This window comes from Ovis canadensis, chromosome 17, assembly GCF_042477335.2.
Source record: "Ovis canadensis isolate MfBH-ARS-UI-01 breed Bighorn chromosome 17, ARS-UI_OviCan_v2, whole genome shotgun sequence".
Lineage (NCBI taxonomy): Eukaryota > Metazoa > Chordata > Mammalia > Artiodactyla > Bovidae > Ovis > Ovis canadensis.
This window is the reverse complement of record NC_091261.1, coordinates 16,495,682-16,516,407: the sequence shown is the minus strand read 5'-3', so window position 1 is coordinate 16,516,407 and position 20,726 is coordinate 16,495,682. Positions and strand designations below refer to the sequence as shown.

The 20,726-nt window shown below is 53.3% G+C and overlaps 1 protein-coding gene across 3 annotated transcripts in view; it reads right to left on the bottom strand.

Annotated features, from left to right (window-relative positions):
* Positions 1-20,726, bottom strand: part of GATB (glutamyl-tRNA amidotransferase subunit B) — a 99,041-nt gene that overhangs the window by 2,748 nt on the left and 75,567 nt on the right. For all 3 annotated transcript variants that reach the window (XM_069556709.1, XM_069556710.1, XM_069556711.1), the window contains 2 exons: positions 19,856-19,989; positions 13,512-13,590 (listed from right to left, as the gene is read on the bottom strand). In XM_069556709.1, the coding sequence (XP_069412810.1) occupies positions 13,512-13,590; positions 19,856-19,989 (213 nt within the window). The remainder of the gene's footprint in view (positions 1-13,511; positions 13,591-19,855; positions 19,990-20,726) is intronic.

The window sequence follows — 20,726 nt, the reverse complement described above, 5'->3', positions numbered from 1 at the left end:
GGGAAGCGCACCCCTCGCAGGCCTCCAGGAACAAATGCTGGCGGGCCGCAGTGTTCTCCACTCCAGAGTTAAGAATGTATCAGATTATTAGCTTTCCAAATCAGTCAAACGCAGCCCAGCCCCAGCCCCCTGGGCTGACACAGTGGGTTCCAGGATCCAGTCCTCTGCTCCTTCCTGTTTAAGACACAGACTGCCCTCCTGGCTGGAGTCAGCAGGCAGGGAGCCTCTGAAGGCGGCCCAGGCCGGCTCCCTGGCCCCCTTGCTGCAGTCATCCTGGCTCTGGGGTTGCCAGCCTCGTGCTGCGGCATAAATCCTCAGCTTTTGTCCCTGTCTGATCTTCACCCTGGGAAGCACTATGGGAGCGCAATTGTTTCTGGCCCGGTGTGCAGCTCCCAGGCCTGCTGCCGCCCGCCCACCCGTGTCACGAGCGGTTCCTACCAGCAGAGTGGGGAATGTAAGCTGGGGACTCTGAGCACACCCTGCCCACCAGAGCTGGCTCTGACACATGGGGCACAAACTCAGCCTTCAGTTCCTGCAGGTCACGCACACAGCCTTCTAACTACCACCCGACTGTATCTTTAAAGGATCTGCAGGGGAAGGGCAGGAGAGCACACAGCCCCCTGGCCCGCCCTGCCTGTTTGGGGCTTCCAGGGTCAGAGTGCTGGGGGGGGGGGGGGGGCGGGGGGGGGAACCTGTTCCGGGGGGCGCGGAGACAGACAAGACAGAGAGAGTGCCCCTCTAGGCAGAGGTAAGCATCATCAAAGGTCTTTCTTCCAGACATCAATCCAGGCCTCTAAGAGAAACAGGCCCATGAAAACATCCAAAGAACTGACCCACCAAAAAGGGAGAAAGAGACATCAAATCATTTGAAAGTTTTACTGCACAACGTAACATTTTCTGCATTAAAAGGTTTCTGGTGATTTGTTTAAAAGCAGACCTCTGAGAAGACAAGTGGAAACTGCTTACACGGCGTGCTAAGGAGACGGTCCCTGGGGAACAGCGGGCCACATGCACCTTCTTCAGGCTCGCACGGTGGAGACAGCGGGCATCTGGGGTGCTCGCTCTCGGGGCCTGGCTGGCCGGCAGCCTATACGACACTGAGGGCCGCTGAGTCCCCGGAGGCTAGGGACCTTGGTCTGCCAGCCGCAGCGGGCTTGTGGCTCTGCAGGTGGGGGTTTGGTGGGCCCTGTCCTTGGCAGGGAGAGGAGACAGGGGCTCCGTCAGTAGACGGAAATGGATCCTGTGAGAGGAGAGCCCAGGCGCTTTTGTCTGTAGCTACCAGGAAGTTGCTCAGGGCGATAAATAACCTTTGAGTTTCTGTTGCCCTCCTAACTGTTCTGTGCCCAGGGAACTAAGCAGATGAGGTTTGTTAAGTCTTAGAAGCACTGTTGGGGCACCTGGGGGGAAGGGGCAGTAGAATGTGTCAGGGACGAAAATAATGGGTGATGATGGAAGGGAGAGCCAGGTGGCAAGATGGATTAATAATAAATTCGACATAAAGTGGGAGTCTTCGGAGTTCAGAATATTTTCAAGGCAGGATGATTCCTTCTGCTTATTTGTCATTCTGAGGAGTCATCCTGAGTCAACTTTTTTCCCCCGTCTCCTAGTTATCCAATCCAACTCTGTTATCCAATAACCCGCGGGACCAGAGTCTTTCTGCCTCACAGGCTTTCTAAAACCTAAGGCCTTGGATTCCTCTGTTAAATTCAGTAAAAATTAATTGTAACACATTTTTCCACTGTAAAATGTAACACATTTTATAGTACTCTATAAAAATAAGACACAAAAAGACGCTTGATGTAATTAGTCAAAAGGCAAATGCAAATCAAACCCACCCTGAGCTACTGCTTTACACCTACTGGGAAGGATAACTAGTCAGAGGACAGTTACAACTGCTGCTGGGGGCGTGGAGGGACTGCAATCATCCCACGCTGCTGACCGGACTGTGAAAAGGGGCGGCCCGTCGGAAAACGGTCTGGCAGGTCCTCAAGGTGTGAAACATACAATTACCACGTGACCCAGAGAGTCCAATCCTGTAGGTATAGCCCCAAGAAATTTGAATACGTGTACCAATCAAATCCTGTACACGCGTGTTCACAGCATTATTTAAAAGAGCCCCAGTGGGAAACAATACAAGCGTCTGCCAGCTGAGGCAGACAAATGTGGTTCTGTCCACGCAATGGAATACTCTTTAGTCATAAAAAGGCATGGAGCGACCTTCCTGGTGGCCCAGTGGCCAAGACTGTGTGCCCAAGGGAGGAGGCCTGGGTAAGGTCCCTGGTCAGGGAATTCGATCCCTCCTGCCACAACTAAATTTCCCTAAGACTTGGCGCAGCCAGATAGTAAATAAAAGTAAACATTTGTTAAAAACCTAAGAAAGGCATGAAGTACAGACGCGACGTAGATGGTTTGGAAAACATCATACTGGGTGAAAGCCAGACACCAGAGGTCATACGTATACTGTAAGAGTCCATTCTCCTTACATGTCCAGAACAGGAAAATCCAGAGAGCAGATCTGTAATTGCCTAGAGTGAGAGGTTAATGGGGAGAGACTGCAGACTGGGCACAGGGTTTGTTTTGGGGGTGATGAAAATCTTCTGAAATTAGGCAGTGGGGATGGTTATCCATCCTTGTGACTAGACTAAAAACCATCAATGAACTGCACACCTCTTCAAAAATAAAGTTGGACTTCCCTAGCGGTCCAGTGTTGGGAATCTGCTTGCCGACGCAGGGGCCGTGGGCTCCATCCCTGGGAAGGGAAGCTCCCACATGCCGCAGGGCAGCTGACCCTGTGCTCCGCAACGAAAGAGAGCCACGCGCAGCAAGAAGACCCAACACAATGAAGAACAAACAAACAGGACCGAGGAACAGTACACGAAACCTCTCATTTTCAAAAGTCTTATTTTTTTTTAACCCACCATCTGCACATCCCATCATCCATCCTTCCAATGGTCTCTCTGCATGGAAATCTGCCTGGGACAACGATGTTCACCCAATACTAACAGTAGTTAATTTAAGGTGGTAGAATTGGAAAATCTTTATATTTTTCTGCATTACTTAAATTCTTTATAATGAAAAAGAACACCATTTTTCCCACCAGAAAAATTGGTAATTTTTTTAAAACCGTAAAGTACAGCAATGAAAAGGCAAACGCCCCAAGGCAAGTGCGTAAGGGAGAGCCCCTCACGCGATACACACTGACTGCCTTGCCAATCAGACTTTAATTTTGATTCTGTGGTTGCCTCACAGAAGCCAGGATCCACCCCTACCTCCTTTAAACACACCAGAAGCCAACAGAATCCAAAAATGTCTCTATCTGTATCTGAACCCAGCTGTCAGCACCCCCTGCAGTCCCCAGCTCTGTCCTCTGAAACTCACAATCACTGCACCCGGCTTTCCTCACTGGCGCAGGTGGAGTGGGAAGGGGCAGGTCTTTCTTCGGTTTCAAACGCTACAATTCATCTGCTCTTACATGTATATATAGTTTTTCTGCCCTCAGGCCATCTGCTCTTTCTGCTACTGCCGAGCACTGTCATAAACACTTGTATTCCTCTGACATCCAGGCAACCAAAAGCCTGCCCTAAATGTGTCACGGTTCCTGTACTTGACAGCCTCTCTTGGTGGTGGGTAAACAGAGTCTTTATTAGTTCCTGTCCCTGGTTTCACAGTACAGAGCGGGGTGTATGCTCCATGGTGCCTTGTAATTAGCCCAAAGCAGGAGCTTTTCCAAAGCCTCCCTTTGTAACCTGCCACTACTGAGGACGTGTATAAATATTAGATGCAAAAGGTGCCATTAAAATAACACTAAGTTTCTGGCTGAAGCGCTTGACAGCTGTGAGATCTGAAGTTGAGATCAGGCAGGCACCGTGGTGCTTTATCCTTCTGCGTGCTTATCTGTAAGCGTTTTCTGAGTTCCAGGAACGTTGGGCCTACCTGAGACTGTCCGGCGGGTGTGGAGATGAGGCAGAAGGCCTCCTCTGACAGTGAGGCTATTTTTTTCTGGGTCTTCACACATTAGGCATGTATATAAACTTTGATCTATGTAGTGGGAAGTGGTCTGTCTGACCTCACCCTTCTTGCAGGAAGACTGACTTTCAGGGGTAACCATGTGAGCCCTGGTCCTGGGTGGGAGGCTGTGGAGGACGGGAGAGGGGGAGGAGGGCCGGGGAACAGTGCTGGCCACCCCGGGCACAGGGGACACGCACCATCCAAGCCCCCAGGAGCTGCAAGGCCCCACCTCTCATATGAACACGTTTGGGAAACATTCCAGGCAAAGCCAAACAACTACTCTCTCTGGTTAACAAAGATGAGAAGCAAGTTACCTGTGTCGTACATGGGATAGGCTTTATTTCATTTGCTACATAAAGTGTTTCTACCTCTCAGTATAAAAACAGCACTTAGCAACTTCTCTAAAAATAGCACTTAGACACTTCCCTGGTGGTCCAGCGGTTAAAAGTCCTGCTGCCCAAAGGAATCCTAAACTACATGAAAAGACAACCTTCAGAATGGGAGAAAATAACTGCAAATGAGGCAATGGACAAAAGATTAATCTCCAAAATATAAAGCAGCTCATGTAGCTCAATAACAGAAAACAAACAAACCAATCCAAAAATGGGCAGAAGACCTAAACAGACATTCCTCCAAAGAAGACATACAGGTGGCTAATAAACACATGAAAAAATGCTCAACATCATTTATTACTAGAGAATGTAAATCAAAACTAAAATGAGGTATCATCTCACACCAGTGAGAACAGCCACCATCAAAAAATCTACAGACAGTAAGTGCTGCAGAGGGTGTGGAGAAAAGGGAACTCTCTTGCCAACTGTTGGTAGGAATGCAAACTGATACAGTCACTATGGAGAACAGTATGGAGAATCCTTCAAAAATTAGGAAGCAAACTACCATATGACCCAGCAATCCCACTACTAGTATCAGTTCAGGTCAGTTCAGTCGCCCAGTTGCGTCCGACTCTTTGCAACCCAATGAACTGCAGCACGCCAGGCCTCCCTGTCCATCACCAACTCCCAGAGCTCACTCAGACTCATGTCCATTGAGATGGTGAGCAATCCAAGCATCTCATCATCTGTGGTCCCCTTCTCCTGTGCCCTCAATCTTTCCCAGCATCAGGGTCTTTTCTAATGAGTCAGCTCTTCACATCAGGTGGCCAAAGTACTGGAGTTTCAGCTTCAGCATCAGTCCTTCCAATGGACTCCTTTAGGCTGGACTGGTTGGATCTCCTTGCAGTCCAAGGGACTCTCAGGAGTCTTCTCCAACACCACAGTTCAAAAGCATCAATTCTTTGGTGCTCGGCTTTCTTCACAGTCCAACTCTCACATCCATACATGACTACTGGAAAAACCATAGCCTTGACTAGATGGACCTTTGTTGGAGAAGTAATGTCTCTGCTTCTGAATATGCTGTCTAGGTTGGTCATAATTTTTCTTCCAAGGAGTAAGCGTCTTTTAATTTCATGGCTGCACTCACCATCTGCAGTGATTTGGGGCCCCCAAAAATAAAGTCAGCCATTGCTTCTACTGTTTCCCCATCTATTTCCCATGAAGTTATGGGACCAGATGCCAGAATCTTTGTTTTCTGAATGTTGAGCTTTAAGCCAACTTTTTCCACTCTCCTCTTTCACCTTCATCAAGAGGCTGTTTAGTCCTTCTTCACTTCCTGCCATAAGGGTGGTGTCATCTGAGGTTATTGATATTTCTCCCGGCAATCTTGATTCCAGTTTGTGCTTCTTCCAGCCCAGCGTTTCTCATGATGTACTCTGCATAGAAGTTAAATAAGCAGGGTGACAATATACAGCCTTGATGTCCTCCTTTTCCTATTTGGAACCAGTCTGTTGTTCCATATCCAGTTCTAACTGTTGCTTCCTGACCTGCATACAGATTTCTCAAGAGGCAGGTCAGGTGGTCTGGTATTCCCATCTCTTTCAGAATTTTCCACAGTTTATTGTGATCCACACAGTCAAAGGCTTTGGCATAGTCAATAAAGCAGAAATAGATGTTTTTCTGGAACTCTCTTGTTTTTTTGATGATCCAGCGGATGATGGCAATCTGACCTCGAGTTCCTCTGACTTTTCTGAAACCAGCTTGAACATCTGGAATTTCACAGTTCATGTATTGTGGAAGCCTGGCTTGGAGAATTTTGAGCATTACTTTACTAGCTTGTGAGATGAGTGCAATTGTGCGGTAGGAACTAAAAAGCCTCTTGATGAAAGTGAAAGAGGAGAATGAAAAAGTTGGCTTAAAGCTCAACATTCAAAAAACGAAGACCACGGCACCTGGTCCCATCATTTCATGGGAAATAGATGGGGAAACAATGGAAACGGTGTCAGACTTTATTTTTTGGGCTCCAAAATCACTGCAGATGGTGATTGCAGCCATGAAATTAAAAGATGCTTACTCCTTGGAAGGAAAGTTATGACCAACCTAGATAGCATATTCAAAAGCAGAGACATTACTTTGCCGACTAAGGTCCATCTAGTCAAGGCTATGGTTTTTCCAGTAGTCATGTATGGATGTGAGAGTTGGACTGTGAAGAACGCTGAGCACCAAAGAATTGATGCTTTTGAACTGTGGTGTTGGAGAAGACTCCTGAGAGTCCTTTGGACTGCAAGGAGATCCAACCAGTCCATTCTAAAGGAGATTAGTCCTGGGTGGTCTTCGGAGGAATGATGCTAAAGCTGAAACTCCAGTACTTTGGCCACCTCATGCAAAGAGGTGACTCACTGGAAAAGACTGATGCTGGGAGGGATTGGGGGCAGGAGAAGGGGATGACAGAGGATGAGATGGCTGGATGGCATCACGGACTCGATGGACATGAGTCTGAGTGAACTCTGGGAGTTGGTGATGGACAGGGAGGCCTGGCGTGCTGCAATTCATGGGGTCACAAAGAGTCGGACACAACTGAGTGACTGAACTGAACTGAACTTGAACATTCTTTGGCATTGCTTTTCTTTGGGATTTCCCTGGTGGCTCAGATGGTAAAGCCTCTGCCTACAATGTGGGAGACCCAGGTTCCATCCCTGGGTTGGGAAGATGCTCTGGAGAAGGCAATGGCACCCCACTCCAGTACTCTTGCCTGGAAAATCCCATGGATGGAGGAGCATGGTAGGCTACAGTCCATGGGGTTGCAGAGAGTCGGACACAACTGAGTGACTTCACTTTCACTTTCTTTGGGATTGACATGAAAACTGACCTTTTCCAGTCCTGTGGCCACTGCTGAGTTTTCCAAATTTGCTGGCATATCGAGTGCAGCACTTTCACAGCATCATCTTTCAGGATTTGAAATAGCTCAACTGGAATTCCATCACCTCCACTAAGCTTTGCTCGTAGTGATGCTTCCTAAGGCCCACTTGACTTCACATTCCAGGATGTCTGGCTCCAGGTGAGTGATCACACCATCATGATTATCTGGGTCATGAAGATCTTTTTTGTATAGTTGTTCTGTGTATTCTGGTCACCTCTTCTTAATATCTTCTGCTTTTGTTAGGTCCATATGATTTCTGTCCTTTATTGAGCCCATCTATGTATGAAATGTTCCCTTGGTATCTCTAATTTTCTTGAAGAGATCTCTAGTCTTTCCCATTCTATTGTTTTCCTCTATTTCTTTGCACTGATCACTGAGGAAGGCTTTCTTATCTCTCCTTGCTATTCTTTGAACTCTGCATTCAAATGGGTATATCTTTCCTTTTCTCCTTTGCTTTTGGCTTCTCTTCTTTTTTCAGCTATTTGTAAGGCCTCCTCAGACAGCCATTTTGCTTTTTTGCATTTCCTTTTCTTGGGAATGGTCTTGATCCCTGTCTCCTGTCACAATGTCACGAACCTCCGTTCATAGTTCATCAGGCACTCTGTCTATCAGATCTGGTCCCTTAAGTCTAGTTCTCACTTCTACTGTATAATCACTGCTGTTGCTGCTGCTGCTGCTGCTGAGTCGCTTCAGTCATGTTTGACTCTGTGCGAACCCATAGACGGCAGCCCACCAGGCTCCCCTGTCCCTGGGATTCTCCAGGCAAGAACACTGGAGTGAGTTGCCACTTCCTTCTCCAATGCATGAAAGTGAAAAGTGAAAGTGAAGTCGCTCAGTCGTGTCTGACTCTTAGCGACCCCATGGACTGCAGCCTACCAGGCTCCTCCGTCCATGGGATTGTCTAGGCAAGAGTACTGGAGTGGGGTGCCATTGCCTTCTCCGTATAATCGCTAGGGATTTGATTTAGGTCATACCTGAATGGTCTAGTGGTTTTCCCGACTTTCTTCAATTTAAGTTTGAATTTGGCAATAAGGAGTTCATGATCTGAGCCACAGTCAGCTCCCGGTCTTGTTTTTGTTGACTGTATAGAGCTTCTTCATCTTTGGCTGCAAAGAATATAATCAGATTTTGGTGTTGGCCATCTGGTGATGTCCATGTGCAGAGTCTTCTCTTGTGTTGTTGGAAGAGGGTATTTGTTATGACCAGCGTGTTCTTCTGGCATAACTCTATTAGCCTTTGCCCTGCTTCATTCTGTACTCCAAGGCCAAATTTGCCAAAATTGCCTGTTACTCCAGGTGTTTCTTGACTTCCTACTTTTGCATTCTAGTCCCCTATAATGAAAAGGACATTTTTTGGGGGTGCTAGTTCTAAAAGGTCTTGTAGGTCTTCATAGAACCATTCAACTTCAGCTTCTTCAGCGTTACTGGTCAGGGCATAGACTTGGATTACCGGGATATTGAATGGTTTGCCTTGGAAACGAACAGAGACCATTCTGTCATTTCTGAGATTGCATCCAACTACTGCATTTCAGACTCTTTTGTTGACCACAATGGCTACTCCATTTCTTTTAAGGGATTCCTGCCCACAGTAGTAGATGTAATGGTCATCTGAGTTAAATTCACCCATTCCAGTCCGTTTTAGTTCGCTGATTCCTAGAATGTCGACATTCACTCTTTCCATCTCCTGTTTGACCACTTCCAATTTGCCTTGATTCATGGACGTAACATTCCACGTTCCTATGCAATATTGCCCTTTACAGCATCGGACCTTGCTTCTATCACCAGTCACATCCACAACTGGGTGTTGTTTTTGCTTTGGCTCCATCCCTTCATTCTTTCTGGAGTTATTTCTCCACTGATCTCCAGTAGCATACTGGGCACCTACTGACCTGGGGAGTTCATCTTTCAGTGTCCTGTCTTTTTGCCTTTTCGTACTGTACAACTAGTATATACTCTGAGAAAACCACAGTTCTAAAAACACATGCACCCCAATGTTCACTGCAGCACAATTTCCAACAGACGGGACACGGACACATCGCAGACGCTAGGTGTGCACTGACTGACAGGCGACCCGATTAAAGACGGCGTGGCACCGATACACAAAGGAGTCCCACTCAGCTATAAAGAGGAGCCAACGTGAGTCAGTTCTAATGAGGCAGATGACTGCAGAGCCCGCTACACACGGTGAAGCAAGTCAGACAGAGGACAAACAAACACTGTGTATTAAGGCACGCGTGTGAAATCTAGAAAGACGGTACTGATGAGCCCATCTGCAGGGCGGCAAAGGAGATCCAGACGCAGGGAAAAGGCCTGTGGGCACAGTGCGGGGAGCAAAGGGCGGGATGGTCAGGCAGAACAGGCCTGTGGGCACAGTGCGGGGAGCAGAGGGCAGGATGGTCGGAAGACAGGCCTGCGGGCACAGTGCGGGGAGCAGAGGGCGGGACGATCTGAAGACAGACCTGTGGGCACAATGCGGGGAGCAGAGGGCGGGATGGTCAGGCGGAACAGGCCTGTGGGCACAGTGCGGGGAGCAGAGGGCGGGACGATCTGAAGACAGGCCTGCGGGCACAGTGCGGGGAGCAGAGGGCGGGATGGTCGGAAGACAGGCCTGCGGGCACAGTGCGGGGAGCAGAGGGCGGGACGATCTGAAGACAGGCCTGCGGGCACAGTGCGGGGAGCAGAGGGCGGGACGATCTGAAGACAGGCCTGCGGGCACAGTGCGGGGAGCAGAGGGCGGGACGATCTGAAGACAGGCCTGCGGGCACAGTGCGGGGAGCAGAGGGCGGGACGATCTGAAGACAGGCCTGTGGGCACAGTGCGGGGAGCAGAGGGCGGGACGATCTGAAGACAGGCCTGTGGGCACAGTGCGGGGAGCAGAGGGCGGGATGGTCAGGCGGAACAGGCCTGTGGGCACAGTGCGGGGAGCAGAGGGCGGGACGATCTGAAGACAGGCCTGTGGACACAGTGCGGGGAGCAGAGGGCGGGACGATCTGAAGACAGGCCTGCGGGCACAGTGCGGGGAGCAGAGGGCGGGATGGTCAGGCGGAACAGGCCTGTGGGCACAGTGCGGGGAGCAGAGGGCGGGACGGTCGGAAGACAGGCCTGCGGGCACAGTGCGGGGAGCAGAGGGCGGGACGGTCGGAAGACAGGCCTGTGGGCACAGTGCGGGGAGCAGAGGGCGGGACGATCTGAAGACAGGCCTGCGGGCACAGTGCGGGGAGCAGAGGGCGGGACGGTCGGAAGACAGGCCTGTGGGCACAGTGCGGGGAGCAGAGGGCGGGACGATCTGAAGACAGGCCTGCGGGCACAGTGCGGGGAGCAGAGGGCGGGACGATCTGAAGACAGGCCTGCGGGCACAGTGCGGGGAGCAGAGGGCGGGACGGTCGGAAGACAGGCCTGTGGGCACAGTGCGGGGAGCAGAGGGCGGGACGATCTGAAGACAGGCCTGCGGGCACAGTGCGGGGAGCAGAGGGCGGGACGATCTGAAGACAGGCCTGTGGGCACAGTGCGGGGAGCAGAGGGCGGGACGATCTGAAGACAGGCCTGCGGGCACAGTGCGGGGAGCAGAGGGCGGGACGATCTGAAGACAGGCCTGCGGGCACAGTGCGGGGAGCAGAGGGCGGGACGATCTGAAGACAGGCCTGCGGGCACAGTGCGGGGAGCAGAGGGCGGGACGATCTGAAGACAGACCTGCGGGCACAGTGCGGGGAGCAGAGGGCGGGACGATCTGAAGACAGGCCTGCGGGCACATTGCGGGGAGCAGAGGGCGGGACGATCTGAAGACAGGCCTGCGGGCACAGTGCGGGGAGCAGAGGGCGGGATGGTCAGGCGGAACAGGCCTGTGGGCACAGTGCGGGGAGCAGAGGGCGGGACGGTCGGAAGACAGGCCTGCGGGCACAGTGCGGGGAGCAGAGGGCGGGACGGTCGGAAGACAGGCCTGCGGGCACAGTGCGGGGAGCAGAGGGCGGGACGATCTGAAGACAGGCCTGTGGGCACAGTGCGGGGAGCAGAGGGCGGGACGATCTGAAGACAGGCCTGCGGGCACAGTGCGGGGAGCAGAGGGCGGGACGATCTGAAGACAGGCCTGCGGGCACAGTGCGGGGAGCAGAGGGCGGGACGATCTGAAGACAGGCCTGTGGGCACAGTGCGGGGAGCAGAGGGCGGGACGATCTGAAGACAGGCCTGTGGGCACAGTGCGGGGAGCAGAGGGCGGGACGATCTGAAGACAGGCCTGTGGGCACAGTGCGGGGAGCAGAGGGCGGGACGATCTGAAGACAGGCCTGCGGGCACAGTGCGGGGAGCAGAGGGCGGGATGGTCGGAAGACAGGCCTGCGGGCACAGTGCGGGGAGCAGAGGGCGGGACGGTCTGAAGACAGGCCTGCGGGCACAGTGCGGGGAGCAGAGGGCGGGACGATCTGAAGACAGACCTGTGGGCACAATGCGGGGAGCAGAGGGCGGGACGATCTGAAGACAGGCCTGCGGGCACAGTGCGGGGAGCAGAGGGCGGGACGATCTGAAGACAGGCCTGTGGGCACAATGCGGGGAGCAGAGGGCGGGACGATCTGAAGACAGGCCTGCGGGCACAGTGCGGGGAGCAGAGGGCGGGACGATCTGAAGACAGGCCTGTGGGCACAGTGCGGGGAGCAGAGGGCGGGACGATCGGAAGACAGGCCTGTGGGCACAGTGCGGGGAGCAGAGGGCGGGACGATCTGAAGACAGACCTGCGGGCACAGTGCGGGGAGCAGAGGGCGGGACGATCTGAAGACAGGCCTGTGGGCACAGTGCGGGGAGCAGAGGGCGGGACGATCTGAAGACAGGCCTGTGGGCACAGTGCGGGGAGCAGAGGGCAGGATGGTCGGAAGACAGGCCTGTGGGCACAGTGCGGGGAGCAGAGGGCGGGACGATCTGAAGACAGGCCTGCGGGCACAGTGCGGGGAGCAGAGGGCGGGACGATCTGAAGACAGACCTGCGGGCACAGTGCGGGGAGCAGAGGGCGGGACGATCTGAAGACAGACCTGTGGGCACAGTGCGGGGAGCAGAGGGCGGGACGATCTGAAGACAGGCCTGTGGGCACAGTGCGGGGAGCAGAGGGCGGGACGATCTGAAGACAGGCCTGTGGGCACAGTGCGGGGAGCAGAGGGCGGGACGATCTGAAGACAGGCCTGTGGGCACAGTGCGGGGAGCAGAGGGCGGGACGATCTGAAGACAGGCCTGTGGGCACAGTGCGGGGAGCAGAGGGCGGGACGATCTGAAGACAGGCCTGCGGGCACAGTGCGGGGAGCAGAGGGCGGGACGATCTGAAGACAGGCCTGTGGGCACAGTGCGGGGAGCAGAGGGCGGGACGATCTGAAGACAGGCCTGTGGGCACAGTGCGGGGAGCAGAGGGCGGGACGATCTGAAGACAGGCCTGCGGGCACAGTGCGGGGAGCAGAGGGCGGGACGATCTGAAGACAGGCCTGCGGGCACAGTGCGGGGAGCAGAGGGCGGGACGGTCGGAAGACAGGCCTGCGGGCACAGTGCGGGGAGCAGAGGGCGGGACGATCTGAAGACAGGCCTGTGGGCACAGTGCGGGGAGCAGAGGGCGGGATGGTCAGGCGGAACAGACCTGAAAGACATTCATCACCACATGGAGAACAAGCAGCCAGTGGGAATTTGCTGTATGATGCAAGGAGACCAAATCTGGTGCTCTAGAGGTGCTTCAGACAACCTAGAGGGGTGGGATGGGGTTGGGAGGGGGGAGGTTCAAGAGGGAGGAGACATATGTATACCTATGGCTGATTCATGCTGATGTATGGCAGAAACCAACACGACATTGTAAAGCAATTATCCCTCAATTAAAAAGAAATAGATTGAAAGAAAGAGAGCCCGCCTGCTAATAATGCAGGGGACACAGATTCGACCCCTGGTGTGGAAAGATCCCACGTACCGTGGGGCACCTAAGCCTGTGGGCCACAACTATTGAAACTGTGTGCCCAGAACCTGTGCTCCCATAAGAGAAGCCCCCGCTCGCTGCAGCTAGAGACCCAGCACAGCCAAAAATGACGAACAAATAATCAACAAAAAGTGCTGAGGACATCACCTCTAAAACCAAAGCAACAAACGAAGAAACGAAAACAACCCCCCCCCCCCAAACAGCACTTACAAGTGTTTATTACAATATTTCCATGATGAAATTCACTTAGTGCGGAGTTTCCCATAAAACCCGTACTGGGCCTGCAGGGTGGCAGGACTCCTCACGAGGTGTGGACTTACCTGCTTGGCTGCGGACGAAGAGATGGCCTTCCTGTCCAGCAGGTCCAGCAGCTCAGCCAGGGCGGAGGGTGTGACAGGACTGGCCCCCCCAAAGGAGAGAAAAAAAGTGTCACTTCCCTTTGTCAGCATACGCACGGACGGTTACTCGAGATCAAAGCCCGCGACTCTGCAGGTTTGGACGAGTACATCCCCACTCAGGAATGACAGGAACAGGCCAACGGGGCCCCATGTCATTTATTATTTTGTATTTCAGGCTAGAACACGTTTTTGTGACTACTGTTGTTTTTCTTTATTTTACTACCCAACAGTAACCGCTGTTTGGCAGAAGTTGTAGCAACAGACAACTGCTCAGTTTAATTAGTCAAGAAAAGGAGGTGGTTGCAAAATTCACGAACCGTGGTGAGAAGAGAAAAAAGAAAGAAAAAAACCCAGTAATTAAGTATTTTTGACTGAAAGTTCAGCCTAAAAATTACTTCAAACAAAACAGCTAACCAAGCTGGTTTTTGGAGTGTTTCTGTGCGCGTATAAATTCTTTTTTCACTGTAAGAGTTCTCCTTTCGGGGTGCAGTGACTGCCAGTGACACCCTCCGGTGTCCGCATGGGCACCCACACACTCTGCGGTCTCCTGCAGGCTCTCAACAGCTTTCTGGACACACCAGGGTCCAGAAGCCATTATACCTACACTTCCAGGAAGTGACTTATTTCCAAGGAGCCCATGATGTAAAAGGCCAAGAGGCAACCGGACATGTGAAGTGTCATCAATTCAATTAGCCGTGGGGGGAGGTGAGTGCCTCGGTTAGTGGAAATACTGAATTACAGACTATTTATTTCAAAATACATGGTCTTGCTACTTTTAAACACACACAGCAACCAGGCGAATGAAACGCTGTCTCTCTGAGGTCACAAGGGCGCCAGTTTTAAACAGACTGAAATGCCTTATAAATAGCACATTACTGTGACTGCGCAAGTGAAAGCTTCTGGAGTGCTTAGCGAGACTTGACAACACCTTCTGTTTAAGTCTCAGCTCCCATCACTCGACGCTAATTTCTTTGTCATGCTCTTGGATACTTCTTGGAACTCCAGGCCAACCGAGCACAAGTTCACCAGGTCCAACTCAGGTACCATGAGACCTCACAGCATCGTTCACACTAGACACGGAGACCCCCGCTGTTCTGCCGGTGTCCGCTTATTCCAAAGAACGGAGAAGAGGAAACTCCTAGAGGATGTGCGGCCTGGAGAGAGTCTGGTATCGGGGGCAGCTGTAAACCCCCTAATCAGATCTCAGCAGGACGAGGCGGAAAGGGCTGGGAGAGCAACAGATACCTCTTCTCTAACCTCCCACCCTTACTGACAAGTAAGAAAGAATCCAGGCTGCTTTAAAAATTCAGGTTTCTTGGATGTTCTACCATCCTAGTCGATATAAAGGCCAATTATTGTGTAGACCATAATAAGCACTGAGGTTGAACTACATTTCTCGAGCCTTCCACAGAAAGGGTGCCCATTCCCATGTGAGCTGGTGATAAAGGATGTGGGGATGGCGGAGCACAGAAATAGAACAAGCATAACTTAAAATACTTAGCCTTTCATCCAATGACCTTAATTCACTATAAAATATCTCCACTGACTTGGGATTTCTCAGTCACCCTTTTATACCCACAGTCGGTCAACAGTGTCTGTTTCTTGGACTCCTTCCCCAACAAGGAGGGGAAGGCAGAGGATGCCGCTGACTGTGTCAACTCTTTCCAGCTGTGCCTGGGCTGACCTCCAGAAAGACGATGGCGAAGACTGGGACCTGTCACCCTAATCCTCAAAGGCCCCTCCTCAGTTACATAAATAAACCATCTGACTTGGAACATAACGGCAGAAGCACACGCTACTGAGTGGCTGCTGTCAGATCATGCTGGTTTCTGGGCCACAAGTGTGTCTCCGCTAAAGAAAACTCTAACGCAAAAGACAGAAGCCGTGTGTGCTAGTCTCCCATCCCCAGCCCAGCCCACCTGTGAGGTGGAGGGGAGAGGCATTTTGAGCCTTCCAACTTCACCTGGTCCCTTAGATCTCTTCCGGGATCACAACTCCGTCTGCAGCCTGGATCCTGGAAGCAGACACCCCAACACAGCCACAGCCCTGCGGCTCCTGTGGAATGTGCTGCCCATCACAACCTGCAGGCTCGCTCAGGCCCAAGCCTGTGCGACTCGGAGGCTCGTGGAGGGAGACAGGGAGGCCTGGACCCCCAGGCGCTGCTCAGCAGGCCTTCTGCTCATCCCGCTGACTTCCAGCACCCTGCCTGGTGTGCCCCAACCCGAGCGGCTGCTCTAGAGCCTCCTTTCTACGCTCCTTCTCAGCAAGGACCCCCACCTCCCACATCATCAGGCCCCCAGCCGATGGAAGGCCCAGAATCTTCTAGGGTGCCCTCTGCCTCCTCTTCCACCTAACAGCCCCTCAAGCCCACGCTCCTGATCCTGTCACTTGGCGCTCCGACAAAGCCTCCTCGGATGCCAGGCTCCTGTCTCCTGCGGCTTTGATCCCACGCCTTCACGAGCGCTCAGATCTTCCCGATCTTAAACGCCTCCGAGTCATCTTGCCGTCACTCGCTTCTGCCTGGCTTCCTACCTTATTTCTTACCAGTGCAGAGCATCAGTGGTTACTGTCTGCCCTCCTGAGCACATGCCATCTGGATGTCAACTCTATCCCTAAAAATTCGCCTCCCCTCACCTGTTACCAAACACAAGAGCTTCTCCACACTGCTGCACCTCGCCTCTGGGCCACCTTCACCCCCTGGGAAAGCCCCTTCTCCCGGGGCCTCCGCATTCTCGAGCGAGGAGTGGCCAGGGCGCGTTTCTGCGTCCTCTGCCTTCACCTCCGCCTGGCAAAGGAGGAGCATGTCTGTCCCCAGGACGGCCGCTGCTTTCAGGGCAGCGTCCTCCTGCCAACACGGTCAGCCACCTCGCAGGGGTCCCGTCTCCCCACACAACACACCGAAGCCAGGGCTCAGGGACTTCTTCCAGAAAGAGCCGGGGATCAAATACTTAAGGCTCTGTGGGACACACCGGGTCCCCGTCACGTACGCTTCTGGTTTGGTTTCTGCGAAAGACGGCAAGCACCCTCAGCTCACAGACTGTACACAGACAGGCTCCCGCCCCCTGCATCCCTTTCTTGGACGTGGCCCCGCACGTCACACTGGGACTGACCCTCCCACTGGCATCAGTCCCTCCTCGGCTCAAAAGTCTTCACTGGTTTCCCAGGGCCTCGGGGGCTGCTGCCTACAGCTGACCTGCAGGTTCAGGGTCTCAGCTGGAATGAACTGGAGAGCCACACTGGCCTCATTCTACCAGGGAATGCTGCATCAGGGGACCAGTAGTTTCCACCTTCGTAATTAAATCAAACCTGATATTAACGGAGTTATCGTCCAAAAGAGCTATATACTCAAAATAGCGTAAGGGCCAAGTTCAACAAGCACTTTTGTGGTTGCTCAGACAGTAAAGAATCTGCCTGCAATGCAGGAGACCATGGTTCTATTCTTGGGTTAGGACGATGCCTTGGAGAAGGGCATGGCAACCCACTCCAGTCTTCCTGCCTAGAGAATTCCACAGACAAAGGAGCCTGGTGGGCTACAGTCCATGGGCTCGCAAAGTGTCAGACAGGATGGAGCAACTTTCACTTTCTTTTTGAGCTTCCCTGGTGGCTTAGATGGTAAACAATCTGCCTGTAACGTGGGAGACCTGGTTTCCATCCCTGGGTTGAGAAGATCCCCTGGAGAAGGGAATGGCTATCCACTCCATATTCCTGCCTGAAAAATACCATGGACAGAGAAGCCTGGTGGGTTACAGTCCATGGGCTCACAAAGAGTCACACATGACTAAGTGACTAATACTTTTCTGGTCAAACCCTTTAAACACCAGTCTTCTGAGAGGTCTTTAAAAATGAATGCTCATTTGCAAAATGAGTTCCAGCCAGCACAATCTCTGGTGTCCCTTGCCTGGCGTTATCATGACGCTGTTGCCAGCTTTGCAGCTACTGCCCTTCCAGGCTTCGGAAACGCTAGCCCAGCTGCTGAGGTTGCTCAATGGTTAACGTCTGCTCCAAGCTCCTGCTCTATTTACACCGCAAGACAGAACTTGCTTAGCTTCATCCTTACTTGACTTTGGAACAACCAAATACACTTTTATTTAGAGTTAGGTGCCCTTGGGGTTCTTAAGTCAGTAATGCTTCCGAATTGTCTCGATAAATACCAGGGCTCCAGGTTCCCTCAACAGGTTTTTATCAACCTCAGCTCCTGCAGTGGTTGTTAGCAAACCCCTCATTTCCCATATCAGCATATAAAGAAACTGATCTCAAAGTCAGGGGACGGGCTTCCGGTCTGAGCATCGGTGCACGTTACTTCTTGGAGCCTGGGTTTCCTTCTCCACTAAACGTGAAGGAGCCGAACCAGAAAGTAGCTAAGGGCTCTGCCGAGACAAATTCAGGGGCACTAGTAGTCAGCCAACAACACAGAATGCCTTATTTAAGGCTAAGAGTTAGATCTCCTCCAACAGCTCAAAGCACACCTTCCTGGAGCCTCTTGGGTGAACGTGGTCTCACCCTCTCTGCTCCCACCACATTGCTTGTGCTTCTAGGCAGGAAGCGTCCTGTCTGCCTTGAACTACAGCGCTGCTGTGCAAGGCCATCCTCCCCAGGACACAGAGCTCCCCGAGGGCTGGGCCGGGGCCCTGCTCCCCTCCCCACAGCTGGCACTTCATGGCTCAGCTCCTGTGACCTTGCACCTGCTCCGTGCACTGGCTGAGCCCCAATCACACAGTCAACTTGAATTTCCTGCCGTTTTCCGCCCCCCGTTCCTCTTGGCTATGCTCCCCGTGGTCCCCAAAGCTGCTGGCTCTCATGCCCGGTTGCCCACAGACTTCACCAGGCCCTCCCTTACCAAGCCCGTCCCACTCTGTCAGGCTCAGGGGCAGCTACGCCTTCTCCCTCAAATTGGCCAGGAGGCTCCAGCCTGCCCTGCCAGGCCCAGGATTTCCATGTAGAAACTGGAGTAGAAAGGTCAGACTGGAAAAGACAGGGAGGGAAGACAAGCGGGCAACAGACGCCACAGGGGCTTGGGGACCTGAGGGTGCTTGGTACTTGACAGGCAGCATGAAAAGCGAAGGAAGCCAACGCTGAGGGCTCGTGGGCTCCACGCCTCCTCCTGGGAGGCAGGCGCCGCATTTACAGCTAGACACTGAGGGTGGCTCACCGAGGCCACGGCTGGTACCAGCCGCGTGGCCTTGCTGATGCTGCGCACACACTCGAGCCAGAGGCTGAATGCGCACGGGCAGCTTCTCTGAACGCACAACTGTTCGGACTCATGTATCAACACACACCTGTCTCGCCCGCTCCGCTCCCGCAGCCCATGGCCGTGGTGCTCCCGCGGCAACGACACCCACCCAGATGGGTTCTGCTTCCCTCCAGGGTCCTGCTGGCCCTGCCACCCACCTGTGTGTCCCCGATGAGCCCTGCACTGCTCCTTCTCTCCCTCTCGACCCTCTCCTTTCCTTCTCTGCCACCCACGCTCCCGGTTCTCCCCTTCTTGCCTGCCCACGCTCCACGGGTAAAGTCCAGGGCGGCTCAGGCTCCTTCCGCAGCCACAGTCAGCTGTGTCCTCCCTGACAGCTCTCCTTCGCTCCAGCGGCTTCCAGTTCCATCTACACGCTCCAAGCCTACGATCCACTTATCCCAGACTGTGCACGGCCTTCCCCAAGGTGCTGCACCGGGGACCCCCTTGGGCTGTCTACGCACGCTGGCCCCCACGCCCGGGCACCCTGACTGCTGGGCGTCTGGTCTGGCCCCAGTCACCCCCACTCAGGCCAGCTCAGCTATCCCTACCCCTTCTCAGGAGGTGTCCTGCCCCTTCCTCTTGGCCACTCCCACTGGTTCCCCAGGGCCTGGCGAACCCTGGGGTTCCCCAGGTTCTGAGGGAGCCTCGTTCCCCCTCCTGAGGGTGATGCCCTTGGCTTGGTCCCTTTTTGTGTATTCATGGGTGGCCGGGCACAGCTGTGGTGCAGCAGGATCACAATGAGCTGACTGCTTTCTTACAGTCGAGACCAACTCTTTATTGTTTTCAGCTCAGGCCTCCAGCCCAGCCCAGCACACAGGCCAGGGTGGGTGGTCAGAGACCCGAACACACCAACAAGCTTTCAGATGTGCAGGGGAAGGCGGACAGCCCTGACATTCACAGGGAAGGTCTGTGTCTCGTCAGGAGATCGGGGCGCGGCGGGGTGGGGAAGGACAGAACCTCGGCCCTCAACTATTTCAGCTGCTTCTGGACACAGAGATCATGACAAAAGAAAATGCCCTCCCCAGACCCCACTCACCTCTCACTGACGGCAAGGTTCTGTTGCTTTAAAAAGCCCAGGAAAGTGTTGAGGACCCAACTAGTCACTTTTTTGGGCTCTGCCCTAGTTTCTTTGATCACACTTTGGAAGAACTCCAGTAGGCCAACTTCATTCTGTAAAGAAAGAAAAAAATAAAATTATATAAAACCTCCCCAAAATGGAAGATCAGCATTCTGAAACTGCCACCCTCTGCCTCCCCTGAGACGTCTCCTGGTACTTCCCAAACACAGAGGTGTCACCAGAAAATTCTGGCAAAGTGCTTTAAGTAGACAGCAAGGTTGCCACCCCTACTGCTGCCACCCTGCCTTTACACAGCACCGTGCCAAAGGACGAACGCACTGCAGACGCCTGGGCTCTGCGGCCCACGACAGCGAAATCCACCACCCTAACCCCGCGACCCTCGCCGTGTCTGCTGTGTGCGGCCACAGCCTTCATCCTGGAGCAGTATGTCCTCTTTCCAGGCCTGTCTCCTCTCGGAAGTCCTAGCAGCTGCTAGAATAAGAAGGTAAGACAAGCAGCAGACAAAAAGGAACAGAAAGAATACTCTACTTCTGAAAACTCAAAAGTGGATCGTAACTGCGTTCCTCTGCGTATCACTCCAGAAGTGACGGAAGTGGTTTTCACGTGGTCTCAAAATGAGAAAGGACATGGGCATGGGAACCACTTGGGGTGGGAGCGCCAGGCCCGGCTGACCCCGGCGCTCACCATGCTCCAGGAGAATGACCGCAGCCTGGCTCCTCATGGACGCGTGTTGGCAGAGGCCCCTCCCACTCTGGACACCAGTTCTGTGAGCCAAGGGCCGCGCCGCCCTCTCTCTCTGTGACCAGAGCTACGTCAGTGCTAGATCACG